Raw genomic sequence first — 14,219 nt, 5'->3', positions numbered from 1 at the left:
TTGATTGTTTATTTGGATTTCGATTCTGTTTATGTCTTGCTTCAATTCCGGATCTTGCTTTTGATTGTTGACTGTTTATTTGGATTTCGATTCTGTTTGATTTGGGTAACTTTGATTCTTTTTCGTTTGATTAGGATTGTTAGGGATGCAATGATTTATTCCCCTTGTTTTGATTTGGATTGCTAATTGATTTTGACTACCTGGTTCAGCTCCATTGGATCTTTAGTACTGTATGGTTTTTAAGTTTTAGTTTAGAAAAAAACATTAATCTAGTTTGAATTTAACAAAACAACAGATAAACTAATAACTAGAAATGACGAGTGAAGAAGTTTATGTAATCCACTTTCTTAAAATAGTAAGTACTTTTTGATGAAAATGCGTTAGAAAACTTTACCATTTGACTTTGTTCTTGTTGTTTGATGTAGTCGGAGACAGAACTGAATTCTGGGTTTACTTTACTTGGTGATCAGTTGGTGACTTGGTGTAAATGCCACAGCTCTACCAACAGAAGAAGCCATTATAAATTCTAAGTGTGACTGTGTGAGAAATAGGTCTGTGGACTGTGGCTCCGTGCAATGGGCCGATTGTTAGGGATGCAATGATTTATTCCCCTTGTTTTGATTTGGATTGCTAATTGATTTTGACTACCTGGTTCAGCTCCATCGGATCTTTAGTACTGTATGGTTTTTAAGTTTTAGTTTAGAAAAAAAACATTAATCTAGTTTGAATTTAACAAAACAACAGATAAACTAATAACTAGAAATGACGAGTGAAGAAGTTTATGTAATCCACTTTCTTAAAATAGTAAGTACTTTTTGATGAAAATGCGTTAGAAAACTTTACCATTTGACTTTGTTCTTGTTGTTTGCTGTAGTCGGAGACAGAACTGAATTCTGGGTTTACTTTACTTGGTGATCAGTTGGTGACTTGGTGTAAATGCCACAGCTCTACCAACAGAAGAAGCCATTATAAATTCTAAGTGTGACTGTGTGAGAAATAGGTCTGTGGACTGTGGCTCGGTGCAATGGGCCGGGCTGCGCCGGTCAAGGGTCATATGAATCGGCCTTATGAGGAACGGGTTCATTCGATTCTGTTTATGTCTTGCTTCAATTCCGGATCTTGCTCTTGATTGTTGATTGTTTATTTGGATTTCGATTCTGTTTGATTTGGGTAACTTTGATTCTTTTTCGTTTGATTATGATTGTGAGGGATGCAATGATTTATTCCCCTTGTTTTGATTTGGATTGCTAATTGATTTTGACTACCTGGTTCAGCTCCATTGGATCTTTAGTACTGTATGATTTTTAAGTTTTAGTTTTAGATGCTGCTTTATATGAAATCCCTTTGGGTGCTATGGAAAAACACCCATGTTCTTCTTCAATCCCCTCGTTTCTGTTCCCACATGCACAATCAGATCCCAAAACAAAAATAAAAATCACACGCTATTCTCTACTTCTGGTGTCGTTAATCGATCTCCGGCGAGTGGATGGAACTTCTGGGCGAGCAGGGGGAGGAGCCTGGTGGTCTTACTTAGCAGCAGCTCAGTGATTCTTATCGATTGTCAAATCTCCTTTCAAATAGTGGATTGAGGTAATGGGATGAATTTGGTTGGGATGTAGAGCAAACATGGCAGAGGAAAATTAAATAAATTGGGGAAGAAAAGAAAATAAAGTTCATTTGTATGAAATATTGCAAGCACTGAATAATAATGTAAACATTGTTGTAAAATTAGCTTGAACAAAAAATTCTTAAAAATTTACATTCTAAATTAAGTCACAAATTATCAAATTACTGAAGTTCTTCTCTAGATGGGACTATGAGAGCAATTAAATGATATGTACAAAGTGGGAGCATACTGTAAGAAGGTGTTCAGATATATCGAAACAAAACAAACAGAGAACTACTCCTTACCATCCTAATATGTGAGCATACTGTAGAAAGTTATATACAAAAGTACTAAATTTATCTCTTTTTCACATTTTTGCTTTCCACTCAAATAATATATTGATGACAAAAGTTCTACTCTAGATGGGAGCATACTATACTGTAAGAAGTTATTCAGATACATTGAAACAAAACAAACAGGAAATTACCATCCTAATTAGGCTCTCAATAATTAGATATTTTTATTATTAACCTATAAAATCAACCATAATTAAGAAAACACAACATTATGCAATCAATTGAAGTACCATTATATCACCCATTTGCTGAGCAACCAACCAAATGCCCATTTTTGCTGGAAAAACCAGAAACATAAAGAAAAATATAGACAACAATCTGGGTTTGTAAGTCTCAGACTTCAAGCCGAACGGCAGAAAACAGCAATTTAACCCCAAAAGATGTTATTTTTAAGGGTTCTTAACTTCTAACAATATAATATTGACCAAAAATTACCTTTAATTATAAAGAACGTTCAACAAAGTAGTCTAAGTAGATCAATTTCCTCATTGTCTTGTTCTTAAGCAATTATTTGAGAACTTAATATAGGAAAAAATAGGTTCCTTCCAATTGCAAAAAATATACATCTTGAATATGTGAATCTGTTTACAAATTATAATACATAATTGATAATTGCACACAAAGGAGGCAAGGAGTAGAGAAGGTGATTGTTCCGATGAGAGGAGAGAGTAGGTGGACTGGTTAAGTGGTGGTGCGCCGGATCCGGTGAGGGGACAAGTGAGTCAAGGAGCGGTGATTAGCTATAGTCAGAGGAGAGAGAAAATATGTGAAAATGGTAAGGGGGAAGATGCGTTGTACTCTGTACAGAGAGTACTGTAGAATCACGATACTTTTCTCTCATTCTTACTCTTTTTTTTAATAAAATAATGGTTATGCAGGTGCATAGCCAGGTTACTATGTAGGTCCGCCACTGTTGATATGTAATTAAATATTTGATCTTTTTAAATCTTTTGTATGAGTATGATGCTTTTAACATTTGTCAACTACTCTGTATTATAAAGTGCAAACACATGTATACTTTGTTGTGTTGTCCATATTATTTTTAATTTTATTTATTCTTTTTAATAATATGTCACCGTTTTTTATAATAAACAAAAATAAAGTTTTACGTTCTTATTAGTTATTAATATATGATTATGATGATATATACTTATTCAAGTTATTATAGTTACTTCGTATTATTTATAAGAAAATGATAAGTGACTCTCTAGATATTATAGTATTTTACGCTTCTGGTTATTGCAAGAACACCCTAGATTTTATGTTAATTTTATGTGTATAATCATACAATTTATTGTTTGACTTGTTTGCAGTAATATAATTATAAAATTAATCAATTTTGTATGTTTTTATTTTCAGGACCCCTTGCTGGTATTGCTAGTTTCTTGAACCAAATCATCCATTTGACCTATCAAGGCGTGAGTTCTTCCACTAGGTAAGCATAATCTCCCTTAATATAATTTTCTTGTATGTGAGTTTCTAGATAATTTTTTAATAGCTTTTGTAGGTTTACAAATTGTTTTTTATTAGTTGTTTGTGTTATTTATTTGCCGAGTTAGGTTCATATAAAACATGTAATTAGTTTAAAATGAATAATTAGGTTTATTAGTTCAAAAATGGGAGCGAGAATGTCTAATTTTAGCCTAAATATGTCCATAACGACCCAACAAGCCTAAAACGTGCATAACCATATTGGAATGAGTCTTAGAAAGTTTAAACATAGCATATAAAACATGTAATTAGTTTAAAATGAGTCCATAGGCTCCTGAGTTCGAAAATTGGAGCGAAAATGCCTCAAGTTGGCCTAAATATGTCCTATAACGACCCAACAAGCCTCAAACGTGCATAACTAAATTGGAATGACTCTTAGAAAGTTTAAACAAAGCATATAAAACATGTAATTAGTTTAAAATGAACCATTAGGTTCATTAGTTCAAATATTTGTTGTCTTTACATATATCTATGTTATTGTTCTAAATCTCTACATCTCCTCTCATTCGTTTAAATTATTTAATGATAATTTTTATTTATGGAAAGGAATCGAAAGAATATACATATATCTATGTTATTGTTTTGGTATACATCATACGTATTGATTATAAGCCTAAATACCAGTTAGGTTGGAGCTATAATGAGCCCTTAAAAGATGGTTCATATATTATATATATATATATATATATATATATATATATATATATATATATATATATATATATATATATATATATATATATATATATATGTGTGTGTGTGTGTGTGTTTGGTTTACTCATGTATATGTAAGGTGTTATTTGTCGAAAATGAGGCGTCCTTGGATAGACGGCAAACGGACTAGTCTTGAATACTTGTCCGGACTGGAGAAAGTTTGTAGACAAGTTGTGGAACACAAAAGGAGTATTGGGGTTGGAACAATATTTTTCCCTTGCTGTGACTGCAAAAATGTCAAGAGATGGGATGACATAGAGGTCATAGAAGACCATCTGGTTCGTCGAGGTTTTAAACAAGACTATCACACATGGTATTAGCATGGTGAGAGTCTTGATTCAATGAATGAGATGATGTTGATCATGAGGATAATGATGATAGTAGTGATGTAGAAAGTGTTGAGAGTGATGAGATGGATGAAGAAGATGGCGACGAGGAAGACCGGATGAGTGATATGATGGATGGGATTGGAGATCATGTAAAACCACAATCTAAGATGATGGAAAACTTGAACGAGGCTGCTAAAACACCGTTGTACCCTGGTTGTACGAAGTTCAAAAAGTTTTCTGGTACCTTAGAACTTCATAATGTGAAAACAAAGTTCGGTATCTCTGACGTGGGCTTTGATCATTTGTTAGCAAAATTTGGTGAAATATTACTAGAGGGGAATACCTTCCCCTCTTCTACCTACTACGCAGAAAAGCTAATGTGTCCTTTTGGGTTAGATTATGTCAAGATCCATGCATGCCGGAATGATTGTATACTCTATCGAAAAGAGTATGAAAATTTGGATATATAAGTGTCCAAAGTGCGGCGAATCACGCTACAAAAGAACAGATGGTGATGATCCAAAAAAGAAAGCCCCCGACAAAGGTGATGTGGTATCTACCGATAATACCAAGGTTTAGGCGTCTGTTTGCAACTGAGAGTGATGCTAAGAATCTTAAGTGGCATGATGAAGGGAGAAAGAAAGATGGGTTACTTAGGCATCCAGCCGATTCTCCGTAATGGAGAAACATTGATAGGGCATATCTAGAATTTAAAAAGGAGGTTAGAAATCTTACACTTGCTTTATGTACGGACGGGATGAACCCGTATGGTACACTTAGCAGTCAATGGAGCACATGGCCGGTCTTATTAGCGATATACAATCTCCCTCCTTGGTTGTGTATGAAGGCAAGTACTTGATGTTGTCACTTTAATTTCGGGGCCTAAACAACCCGGAAATGACATAGATGTATACTTGGCACCTCTCATAGATGATTTGAAGCTATTGTGGAATGAAGGTGTTCCAATGTATGATGCCCATACCAAAACTGACTTCACTTTGCGGGCTATGATTTTTTGTACCATTAATGACTTTCCGGCTTACGGGAACTTGTCCGGCTACAAGATTAAAGGAGAGAAGGCATGCCCTATTTGTGAGGAGGAGATGACACCCGAATGGTTGGACTACTTCAAAAAAAATGTGTATCTGGAATTCAGAAAGTTTCTCCCTCGTCATCACCCATATCGTAAGAAGAAAAGGCAATTCAATGGGTGCACGGAGGAAAGACAAGCTCGTACGCCTTTGACTGAAAATAAATTTATGAGAAGATCAAGAATATTGAAACGAGTTATGGTAAATGCGGAAAACAGGAAAAAACACCGAAGACTGTTCTTTGGAAAAAAGTCTCAATATTTTGGGATCTTCCATATTGGAAAGATTTGTCAGTCCGACATTGCCTTGATGTGATGCACGTTGAAAAGAATGTATGTGATGCTATTATTGGTACATTGTTGAACATAACTAGAAAGACAAAGGACACTAAAAAGGTGCGACTAGACTTGAAAAAAAGGAATATTCGACCAGAGTTGTGGCCTGTGGATAAGGAGGGTAAGAAGAAGTCATATTTTCCTCCGGCTTGCTACACATTGTCCCGTCAAGAAAAGCGAAGTTTATGTGAATGTCTATATAACATCAAGGTACCTTTAGGGTACTGTGCGAACATGAAAAGACTAGTTTCTTTGACCGACTTGAAGTTAATGGGTATGAAATCCCATGATTGTCATGTGATGATGCAAGTTTTTTTGCCGATTGCTCTGCGTGGAATTTTACCAAAGCATGTGAGACATGTCATTGTTAAGTTGTGTTTGTTTTTCAACACGATTTCTAGCAAAGTGATCGACCCGGAAAAACTAGATGCACTTCAAGCTGATATAGTTGAAACGTTATGTAAATTAGAGATGTATTTTCCACCATCCTTTTTTGACATAATGATCCATTTAATTGTGCATTTGGTTCGGGAGGTTAAGATGTGTGGTCCAGTGCACTTGCGTTACATGTACCCCTTTGAGAGACATATGGGGGTGTTGAAAGGTAGAGCACGAAATCCAGTAAAACCTGAAGGTAGCATCGTGAAAAATACAATGGGCAAAGTATTTTAAGGACAACTATTTGATGGATGCCGGCGAATGAGTTTGTTGTCTAGTAATGTTATGTTTTATGTTTTTGTTATGTGTTGGATATGACGTTGGATGCTACTTGGAGCATATTGGTTGTTGGAACATATATGTATGTTATGTCTTATATACAGGTCTTTATAAATTCCCGCTTTGTCCGGGTTTCGCAAATTACAAGGGAAACTATGGCAAATTTTTTGCAACCTATTAAACTATTTATAATGTTTTTATTATAATTTTTTGTCAAAATAATAGGATTGTCCAGGGATAAATATATAAATATGCATCTGATCGGAGCTATTATATTTATTTTTAAAAAATAAAAATAATAATTGCAGCGCGTGTGCTAGCACTAAGCTGCAAAATGACAACTAATCGCAGCGCGTATTTCTCAACAAGGCGCTGCAACTACTTTTTTTTCCAACTTAGAGGGGTCGATCCGCTCTGCAACTAATCAACTCTTTACAACTTATACAGGTCTACCCGCGCTGTAATTAACCTATTATTTGCAGCATCTATGTTCGCTGCAAAAATTCTTGCGGTATTTGCAGCCATCACAATTGCACCGCGCGAAAACGCTGCAAAAAGCCCGTTTTACCCGCGCTGCAAATGTAATTTTTTCTACTAGTGAATGTAGTTAATATAAAATTAAAGGTCGGGAAGATAGGACTATTTAATACATTTTAGTTTGTTGTTAAAATTAAAGGTTAGGTTAGATAATTCGTATAATTAATAAATAAATAAAAATAGTAGTGAGAATGATTGTAAATTATACAATCCATAATTACAAAATGTTGTTTTTGCGAGAATAAAATTAAGATTTTGTAATGAATTGCATATTGTTGTCAATAAAGCATAGGTACTGTATTGATTTAAATATGTCAAATTCATATATTGCATGTTGTAAACGAGGTTGATAAGTATGTGAAAAATAATAATGATTATTGTTGTGGGATCTTTTACGGTGATGACGTGTCACGCGTTCCTTGGAGGTATCAAGTATTAGCTGGCACGAACCCCTCGCAACCTGCAAAACAAGAATATTCCCGTAGGAATATTACCTCTGATTCCTAAGTAAGTATAGGATAGAGAGAGAAGTAATTTAAGAGAGAAGGCAGAGCAAAGATAGTTTTAAGGTAGGTGGGAATGAATTGATTGCCCCTCTACCTAGGGATCTACACTATTTATAGTGCTAGGGTTTCTTGGGAATTGGTCCCTTATTCCTAGCTGCATGATTGGATGCTTTGTAAGATCAGGACACATGTCCAATAGTAGGAGACTTGATTAGACCTGGTGGGCCTCCCGAGCGTTGGGCTTATTAGGTATAATGGATCAGGATTCACCTGGGTCAATAGGTCTCATGACCTAGTGATGGGTCTTGGATCTTGAATGCGGGTATGAGCTATGTGATATTTCGAGGTATGCCTGTTGGTGGGACTTTGGGCCTCCTTTCTGGGCCAACATAGTACAACCATGTGGTGCTTTTTAGTTTAGGCCACATCATTTGCCCCTCAAGGAGGGTGCCCCTCGCCCATGTGGGGTAGGCTTCTTGACATGGTGGAGTTCCACGTGTGGATGCTTTTCAGAGCTTGGTTCCCCTTTAAAACCTTTAGAATTCGTTTATTTTCTCTCATTTCCCTTTTGTTATTTCAAAGTGATTTTTGTAGAGAGAGAAAACGAATTCCTTGTCGAAGATTTTTTGTGTTTGCATTAGGTGGTCTTGGATTCTTCGTTCAGTGTTCTTGGAGCTTGGACGATTTTGTTTAATCTTTTCATCAGTTTGATCACAGTTTGGTAAGTATTTTCAACAACTTCTTGTTTCTGCATGCTCATGAAATTTCCTTTGTTTTTTATGTTTTAATCTCTTAGGGAGGCGTCCTGTTAGTTGCTGCGCTCTTTTTTCCTTTTTTCTAAAGTCAGACGTCCTGTTCCTTATGCAGAACGACATGGCTCGTATTAGGCAAACAGCCAATGTGGGTGCATGGGCAGCGCCGCGAGAGAGGGACAATAGGGTTCCTTTTTCGAGCTCGTCCCGAGGATATATGGGTGGATTTAGATCCTCCCATCATTCAGGAGACGGGGTTTACGGGCGGCACATTCTTTAAGAAGAAGAAAGAGTGTAGCTCGCCGTCCTCGTGTCCCGCGTGAGGATTTTGAGGATGATTCTTCCAGTTCTTCTGACGAGGAGTTTACAAAAAAATCTTCCTCCTATGGTTCGGGGGAAAGAGGATGTAGATTTTCTTCCTTCTGACATCTTCCCCAGCATGAAATGGTTGAGGTATCTGAGGGAGCAGGGACGTGACTTTGAGCGCTTCTTACTCCTGCCTCGAGGTTTTAGCTTTAGATGCCCTCGTCCCCATAATACTGTAGACCGACTCTCTTTGGGCAAGGTTGCTGTCTATACGGCCGCTTTTAGGTTGGGTCTTAGGTTTCCTATGCACCCTTTTATGATGGACGTCTTGGAAGGATATGACATTGGCTTAGCCCAGCTGACCCCTAACTCTTGGGCGAACGTCTTTGGGTATATTGCCAAGTGTGCATTGAGTGGCATCACTCCTTCTTTTCCTGCTTTTATTAGGCTTGTAGATATTGCCCCTTCCCCTCGTTCTCCCCAAGGATGGTTCACCTTATATAGCCGGCGGGGATATAAGACAGTAGTGGGTAAGACCTCTAGCTGGATTTGGTGGAGGAAGAAGTGGTCTGTTATCCGAATGGAGGACCTCTCCCTTTCAGAGCGTCTTTCAAGGTGGAATTACTGACCCCGCTATTTGTCTAGGGGTGAAGCCTACCCTCGTCTTTTGTCAAGGGATTGGAGGCTCATAAAGCCTTTATTTCAGGCCGAAATGTATCGGTTGTCTTCAAAGAGTCATGCTTGGGTGCCCAATACTTGGCTTCCCCATGTGGGTCAGTTTACCAACATGGTCTTTCTCGCGGCCGTCGGTCTTTGTCCCTATTTGAGTAGAGGTAGTTCTTATAGACTTTTCACCAAAGCCTTGTTTTCTTTTCTTTTACTAACCCTCTTGGTTTTGTGTAGATTCCTCCATGGATCATCTGTCCCCTGAAGACAAGGGTTTGGTGGACGTACCTACCTGATTGTCCCAGGTGTATACAGATGATATCCTCAAGGCCGTGGAGGCTAAGAAGAAGGACTTCTCAAAAAAGTCCGACGAGGGTGCCTCTGGTGATGCTGCCAAGGTATGTTTCGTTTATTTTTTATATACTGCTGCATTCCTCTAAGATCTATGCTTGGTTGCTCACCTGTTGCATTTTCAGGAGCCCACTTTGTAGGCTACGAAGAAACGTCCTGCGTCTTCGACGGTGGCTCCTAAGCCCAAGCGTCCCTTTTTCAAGAAGTTGGGCACCACTGATGCTGCAACGAAGCCGTCACTGGTGAGGCCGTCCGCCCCTCTGGCTGGGGAAGGAGTCCCTTTTCCTCAGGCGTCCACCCTTCCACCTGAGCACAAAGAAGCATCTCCCCAGGTGGCCGCCTAAGGAGATTCTGCGGCCAAAGCGGCCGTTGACGAGGTGGTTGTCGACCAGGTTGACTCCCCTGGTGCTGCTGCGAATGTTGGAGGAGCTACTACCTACTCGTCAAGAGAGGGAAAGGGCAAGGAATCCGAAGGTCCTTCTGCTGGGGACGCCCCCATGCCTCCACCAGCTCCATCGACTGGTTAGTGTCTTAGTACTTAGGACGTCATGATAACTTGGTATTTTGGTATGATATTTGACATTTTGATATTGATTCAGTTGATATGTTCAAACGGATGCGGCGTGCTAAAGTGGCGAACATTCCCCCATCAGGCGGGTTTAGTTCAGAAGAAAAGGATAAGATCCTTTGGGACGTCTATGATGCAATTCCTGAGGAGTATGTGAGCTCGCTTCTTGGAATTGATCTGGGGTATTTTGGGGCCATGCAGTCCCTCGTACTTGATGTAAGTTTAGATGTATCTCTCTCTTTTTTTTTTTTTTACAAAAACTAAGTCTATTTTTGGTCACGGCAGCTCTTCATCCGTTGTGCCGAGGGTAGGCACTACCGATTTGACATGCATAAAGAGATGCTAAAGCATAAAGACCAGATTGAGAATCATGAGAAGTATGCTGAGAAGAAAGCCAGGTTGATCAACGTGGATGCGGACAAGAAGATTAAGTCCGAGGCAGACGCTCTGAAGAAGGCCGGGGAAGACGCCTAGAACTATGAGAAGAAGTTGCTGGAGCATGAGGAGAGGCTAGCAGTGCTGAGAAAGGAGTATTCCTCGGTCTCAGAGCGAGTGACCAATTTCTCTTCCAAAGTGGACGCCTTGGAGAAGAAGCTCAAGGCTACCCAGGATGAGAATGAGGCCGTGCGGGGGAAGCCGCTAGCTCTTTCAAGCTTGGAGAAGAGTCCATTTTTGACAATTCTCGGCGGGCATGGGATCAGTAATTGGATGGGAAAGACTTCTCCTGGTTTAAACGTCGTATCTCATACCAGATGGCCGTCTCGACAGCTAGACGTCTTGGTTTGGATCCTCCTGAGTTTTTTAGCGAGGGGGAAGATGAAGACGTGGGGGAAGAGGAAGTGAATTCCCCTGAAGGCTAGGATGTTCAAGATGGGAGCTCCATAGCCCCTCATTCATAGATGGTCTTTGTTAGTTGGTTTAGATGGCGCCGCGGGCGCTTGTAATAACATTGATGCCTTTTGGCATTATTTATTTGGGTTTATTGCGCCGTGTGCGCATGTATGAATATTTGTGCCTCCTATGCACTTGTTTTTTTATTCCATTTCAGTTTATTACTGATTTCTTAGGAACTCTCTTTTTGGTCCATTGGTGGAAGGTTACCCCAGTGTTTTAGGTGATCAGGCTAATTTGGATCGCTAATCTAGGCCACTTCTGAGGCCGTCAACCGACTAGTCTTTTTGTGACGCCTGCAATGGAGAAGGCGTCACAACTGCTCTTGTTGAGTCTTGCTTTGTGTTTTTTTACGTCTTTTTCAATTCAGGCCACTTTTCAGGCCCTCATTCAATTAGCCACTCATGACGCCGCCCCTTAGGGCTCGTTAATGTGGTGGTATTTCATTTAGTTTTTTTTGTGTGTGACTATTGAGCCATGAGTTCATCAGATAGGGAAACATTATCATAGATATTATAATTTTACTAAGTAGCAAAACCAAATTGGCTGCTTTGTAGGCAAGCATTTACATGCCGTTTTGTGGGCTTTTGCACAATTGTTAGGCCGTTTAGTAGGCTCGAGTTACATAACTTATCTTAATTTAATGACATTCTATTTCTAGCCAGTTTTTTCTGTCTTGACTGGTATACTCTCATTGGCGGTAGGTAGTTCCTCCTCATGCTTTCTCTTGCCTCTTGCTTCGGCCAAATCATTCTTCCATGCTGACGTGTTGAGGGTTGTGAGGTAGCAGTCTCTTGCCTACTATTGGTCTCCATGTATAGTCCCTATCGCCCCATCATCACATACAAACTTCAGGAGCATGAGATGGGTGACGACTACCGCTTTAATCTTGTTCAGGGTGGGACGTCCCAAGATGACATTGTATGCTGTCAAGTCCTTGACGATTAAGAAGTTTACTCCCATTTTTCGTCCATCTTTTCGATCCCCGATCCGGACCGGCAAGTTGATGACGCCTACAGGATGTATAATGTATCCTCTCTATGGTTTTGGGGTCGTGGGCTAGGCGGCTGAGGCACTCCATGCTCATTATGTCGGACGAGCTCCCAGTGTCTATCAGGATACACTTCACTATCATATTGGAGATTTTGATCTCGACCACCAGAGGATCATCATGCGGGGTGGCTACTCGTCCACCATCCGACTCACATATCTCTATCCGAGGGAATGGGTCTACAGGTGACTTTCCTGACAGCATCACTTGCCCTAGGCGGCGGGCATAGTCTTTCTGTCCCCTCATGGTGGGTCCTCCAGCGGCTGGCCCCCAGATATGACGGCTACAATTCCCCCTTCGCTGTGGTTTCCCTCTGTAGGTGAGACGGGTGACTTGTTCTTTTTGTACTGGTTCTTTCCCGAGCCGTGAGCACTCCTCTGTAGTAGTTTTTGAGGTGTCCTTTGGAGGCTAGGCCGTCTAGGGATCTCTTCAAGCTTCTACAGTTCTTGGTGTCATGCTCTATATCCTCGTGGAACTGGCAATACAGCTTAGGGTCTCGACTCTCAACAAAGACTTCATGGGAAAAGGTCGTTCAAGGTCAAACCTGGTCCCGACGTCTTTCAGTATCGTGAGGAGATTTGTGTTGTACTCTAAATATTCTCTTTCTTGTGGGCGTTCTCTCTTGTGTCCAGGAGAATTGGTATCATGCTCTTTCGAAAGAGCCTAAGTACCATTTACGCGTGGGGCCTTTCGGTCTATTTTGTCTTTCTTTCCTGAGGAATCTGTTGCTTCACCAGTCTTTCCATCTTTTGACGCGCTGCATATTTCTGTTGCATGGATGAATGCTTCAGCCTCATCCAAAACTTCGGCCATAGTCCGTACACTCTTCTTGACTAAGTCAAACTTGAAGGATCCTTTCTTCAATCCCCTGATAAAATTATCGAAAGAGACGCCGTCGGGTAGGTCTGGGATCTGCCCGGCCTCTAGATTGAAACGTTTCACATAGCTTCTTAGTGATTCATCTTTCCCTTGTTGAATGCGTCCCAAATGCATACTTGTTTTCCTTTCTTCCTTGTGTGTCATGAACCTGGTGGAGAACAGGGTTTGCAGCTCGTTGAAAGAGGCAATTAATCCTAAGGACATTCGCCTAAACCATTTGGACGCTACTCCTTTAAGTGTGGCAGGGAAGTATTTGCACCAAGTGGCTTCATTGGTTCCTTGAACATACATGTGGTGACGGTATGCAACTAGGTGCATATCTGGGTCAGTGGTACCGTCATAAGCTTCAATGGTGGGAGTTTTAACCTAGGGTTCTTTCGGGGCGTTCATTATGTCCTCAGAGAAAGGAGTACTCATGTGCCTTAGCGTCAGATTGTTAAACCCTTTTTGGATGTGATAGGTTGGTTCACGGCGGCTGGAGACCATGCGAGGACGCAGGCTTACTCTGTTAGGCGTCATCTGGGTCTGCCCTCGAGCAGAGGGGTAAAATGGAGGATCTTCCATCACTGGGGTGGACCCAGTGTCTGATAGTTCAGATTTAGCTTCATAGTATTCTTGACGTCTCGAGGAGGGCCGCAAGATGGCCGGTAGGTTTCCCCTAGATGATGGTCGTGTGGCTTGGTCCCTCCAAGGCAGAAAAGCTTGATGGCCGCGGTCAATCTCCGATCGTTCTGCCACGGGACTGACTCCACGGCTGGCTTGTGGACGGGAGCTTTCTCCGGCTCTCCACACATTGGATCTAAGTGGCATTCTGTTTATCCGATTGACGCCTAGAGTGAGGGGCCTCTGCGGGGCCGTCCTTTCAGTGTTGTAGATTAACATGTTCTTTCGTATTTCATCCTGCAATGTGGTACTCATCTTCTGTTGAAAGGTTTGATTCATTTGCTGTTGGAATCCTGCTAAAATCTCGCGCAACGATCCCATTGAGACTGGCAAGTCCAAATTCTCATCCAGCACGGCATCTCGGACACTGGGGCTTAGGTGGCTGCCCGATGGAGATGTTTTCAGGACTA

General features: G+C 40.5%; 1 protein-coding gene across 1 annotated transcript; it reads right to left on the bottom strand.

Moving 5' to 3' along the window:
* Positions 1–12,930: 12,930 nt before the first annotated feature.
* Positions 12,931–13,350, bottom strand: LOC110804730 (uncharacterized). Its single transcript, XM_022010342.1, has one exon. It carries the CDS (start codon positions 13,348–13,350, stop codon positions 12,931–12,933), a length of 420 nt encoding a protein of 139 aa, XP_021866034.1.
* Between the last annotated feature and the right edge of the window lie 869 nt (positions 13,351–14,219).

The sequence above is a fragment of the Spinacia oleracea genome, chromosome 6 (assembly GCF_020520425.1).
Source record: "Spinacia oleracea cultivar Varoflay chromosome 6, BTI_SOV_V1, whole genome shotgun sequence".
In the NCBI taxonomy this organism is placed as follows: Eukaryota; Viridiplantae; Streptophyta; class Magnoliopsida; order Caryophyllales; family Amaranthaceae; genus Spinacia; species Spinacia oleracea.
The sequence above is the reverse complement of the archived record's forward strand: the minus strand, read 5'-3'. Positions and strand labels throughout refer to the sequence as shown.

Bases quoted from the DNA above. Each gene is read 5' to 3' on its own strand.
- LOC110804730 (XM_022010342.1), bottom strand. From the start codon at position 13,350: ATGTCCTTAGGATTAATTGCCTCTTTCAACGAGCTGCAAACCCTGTTC.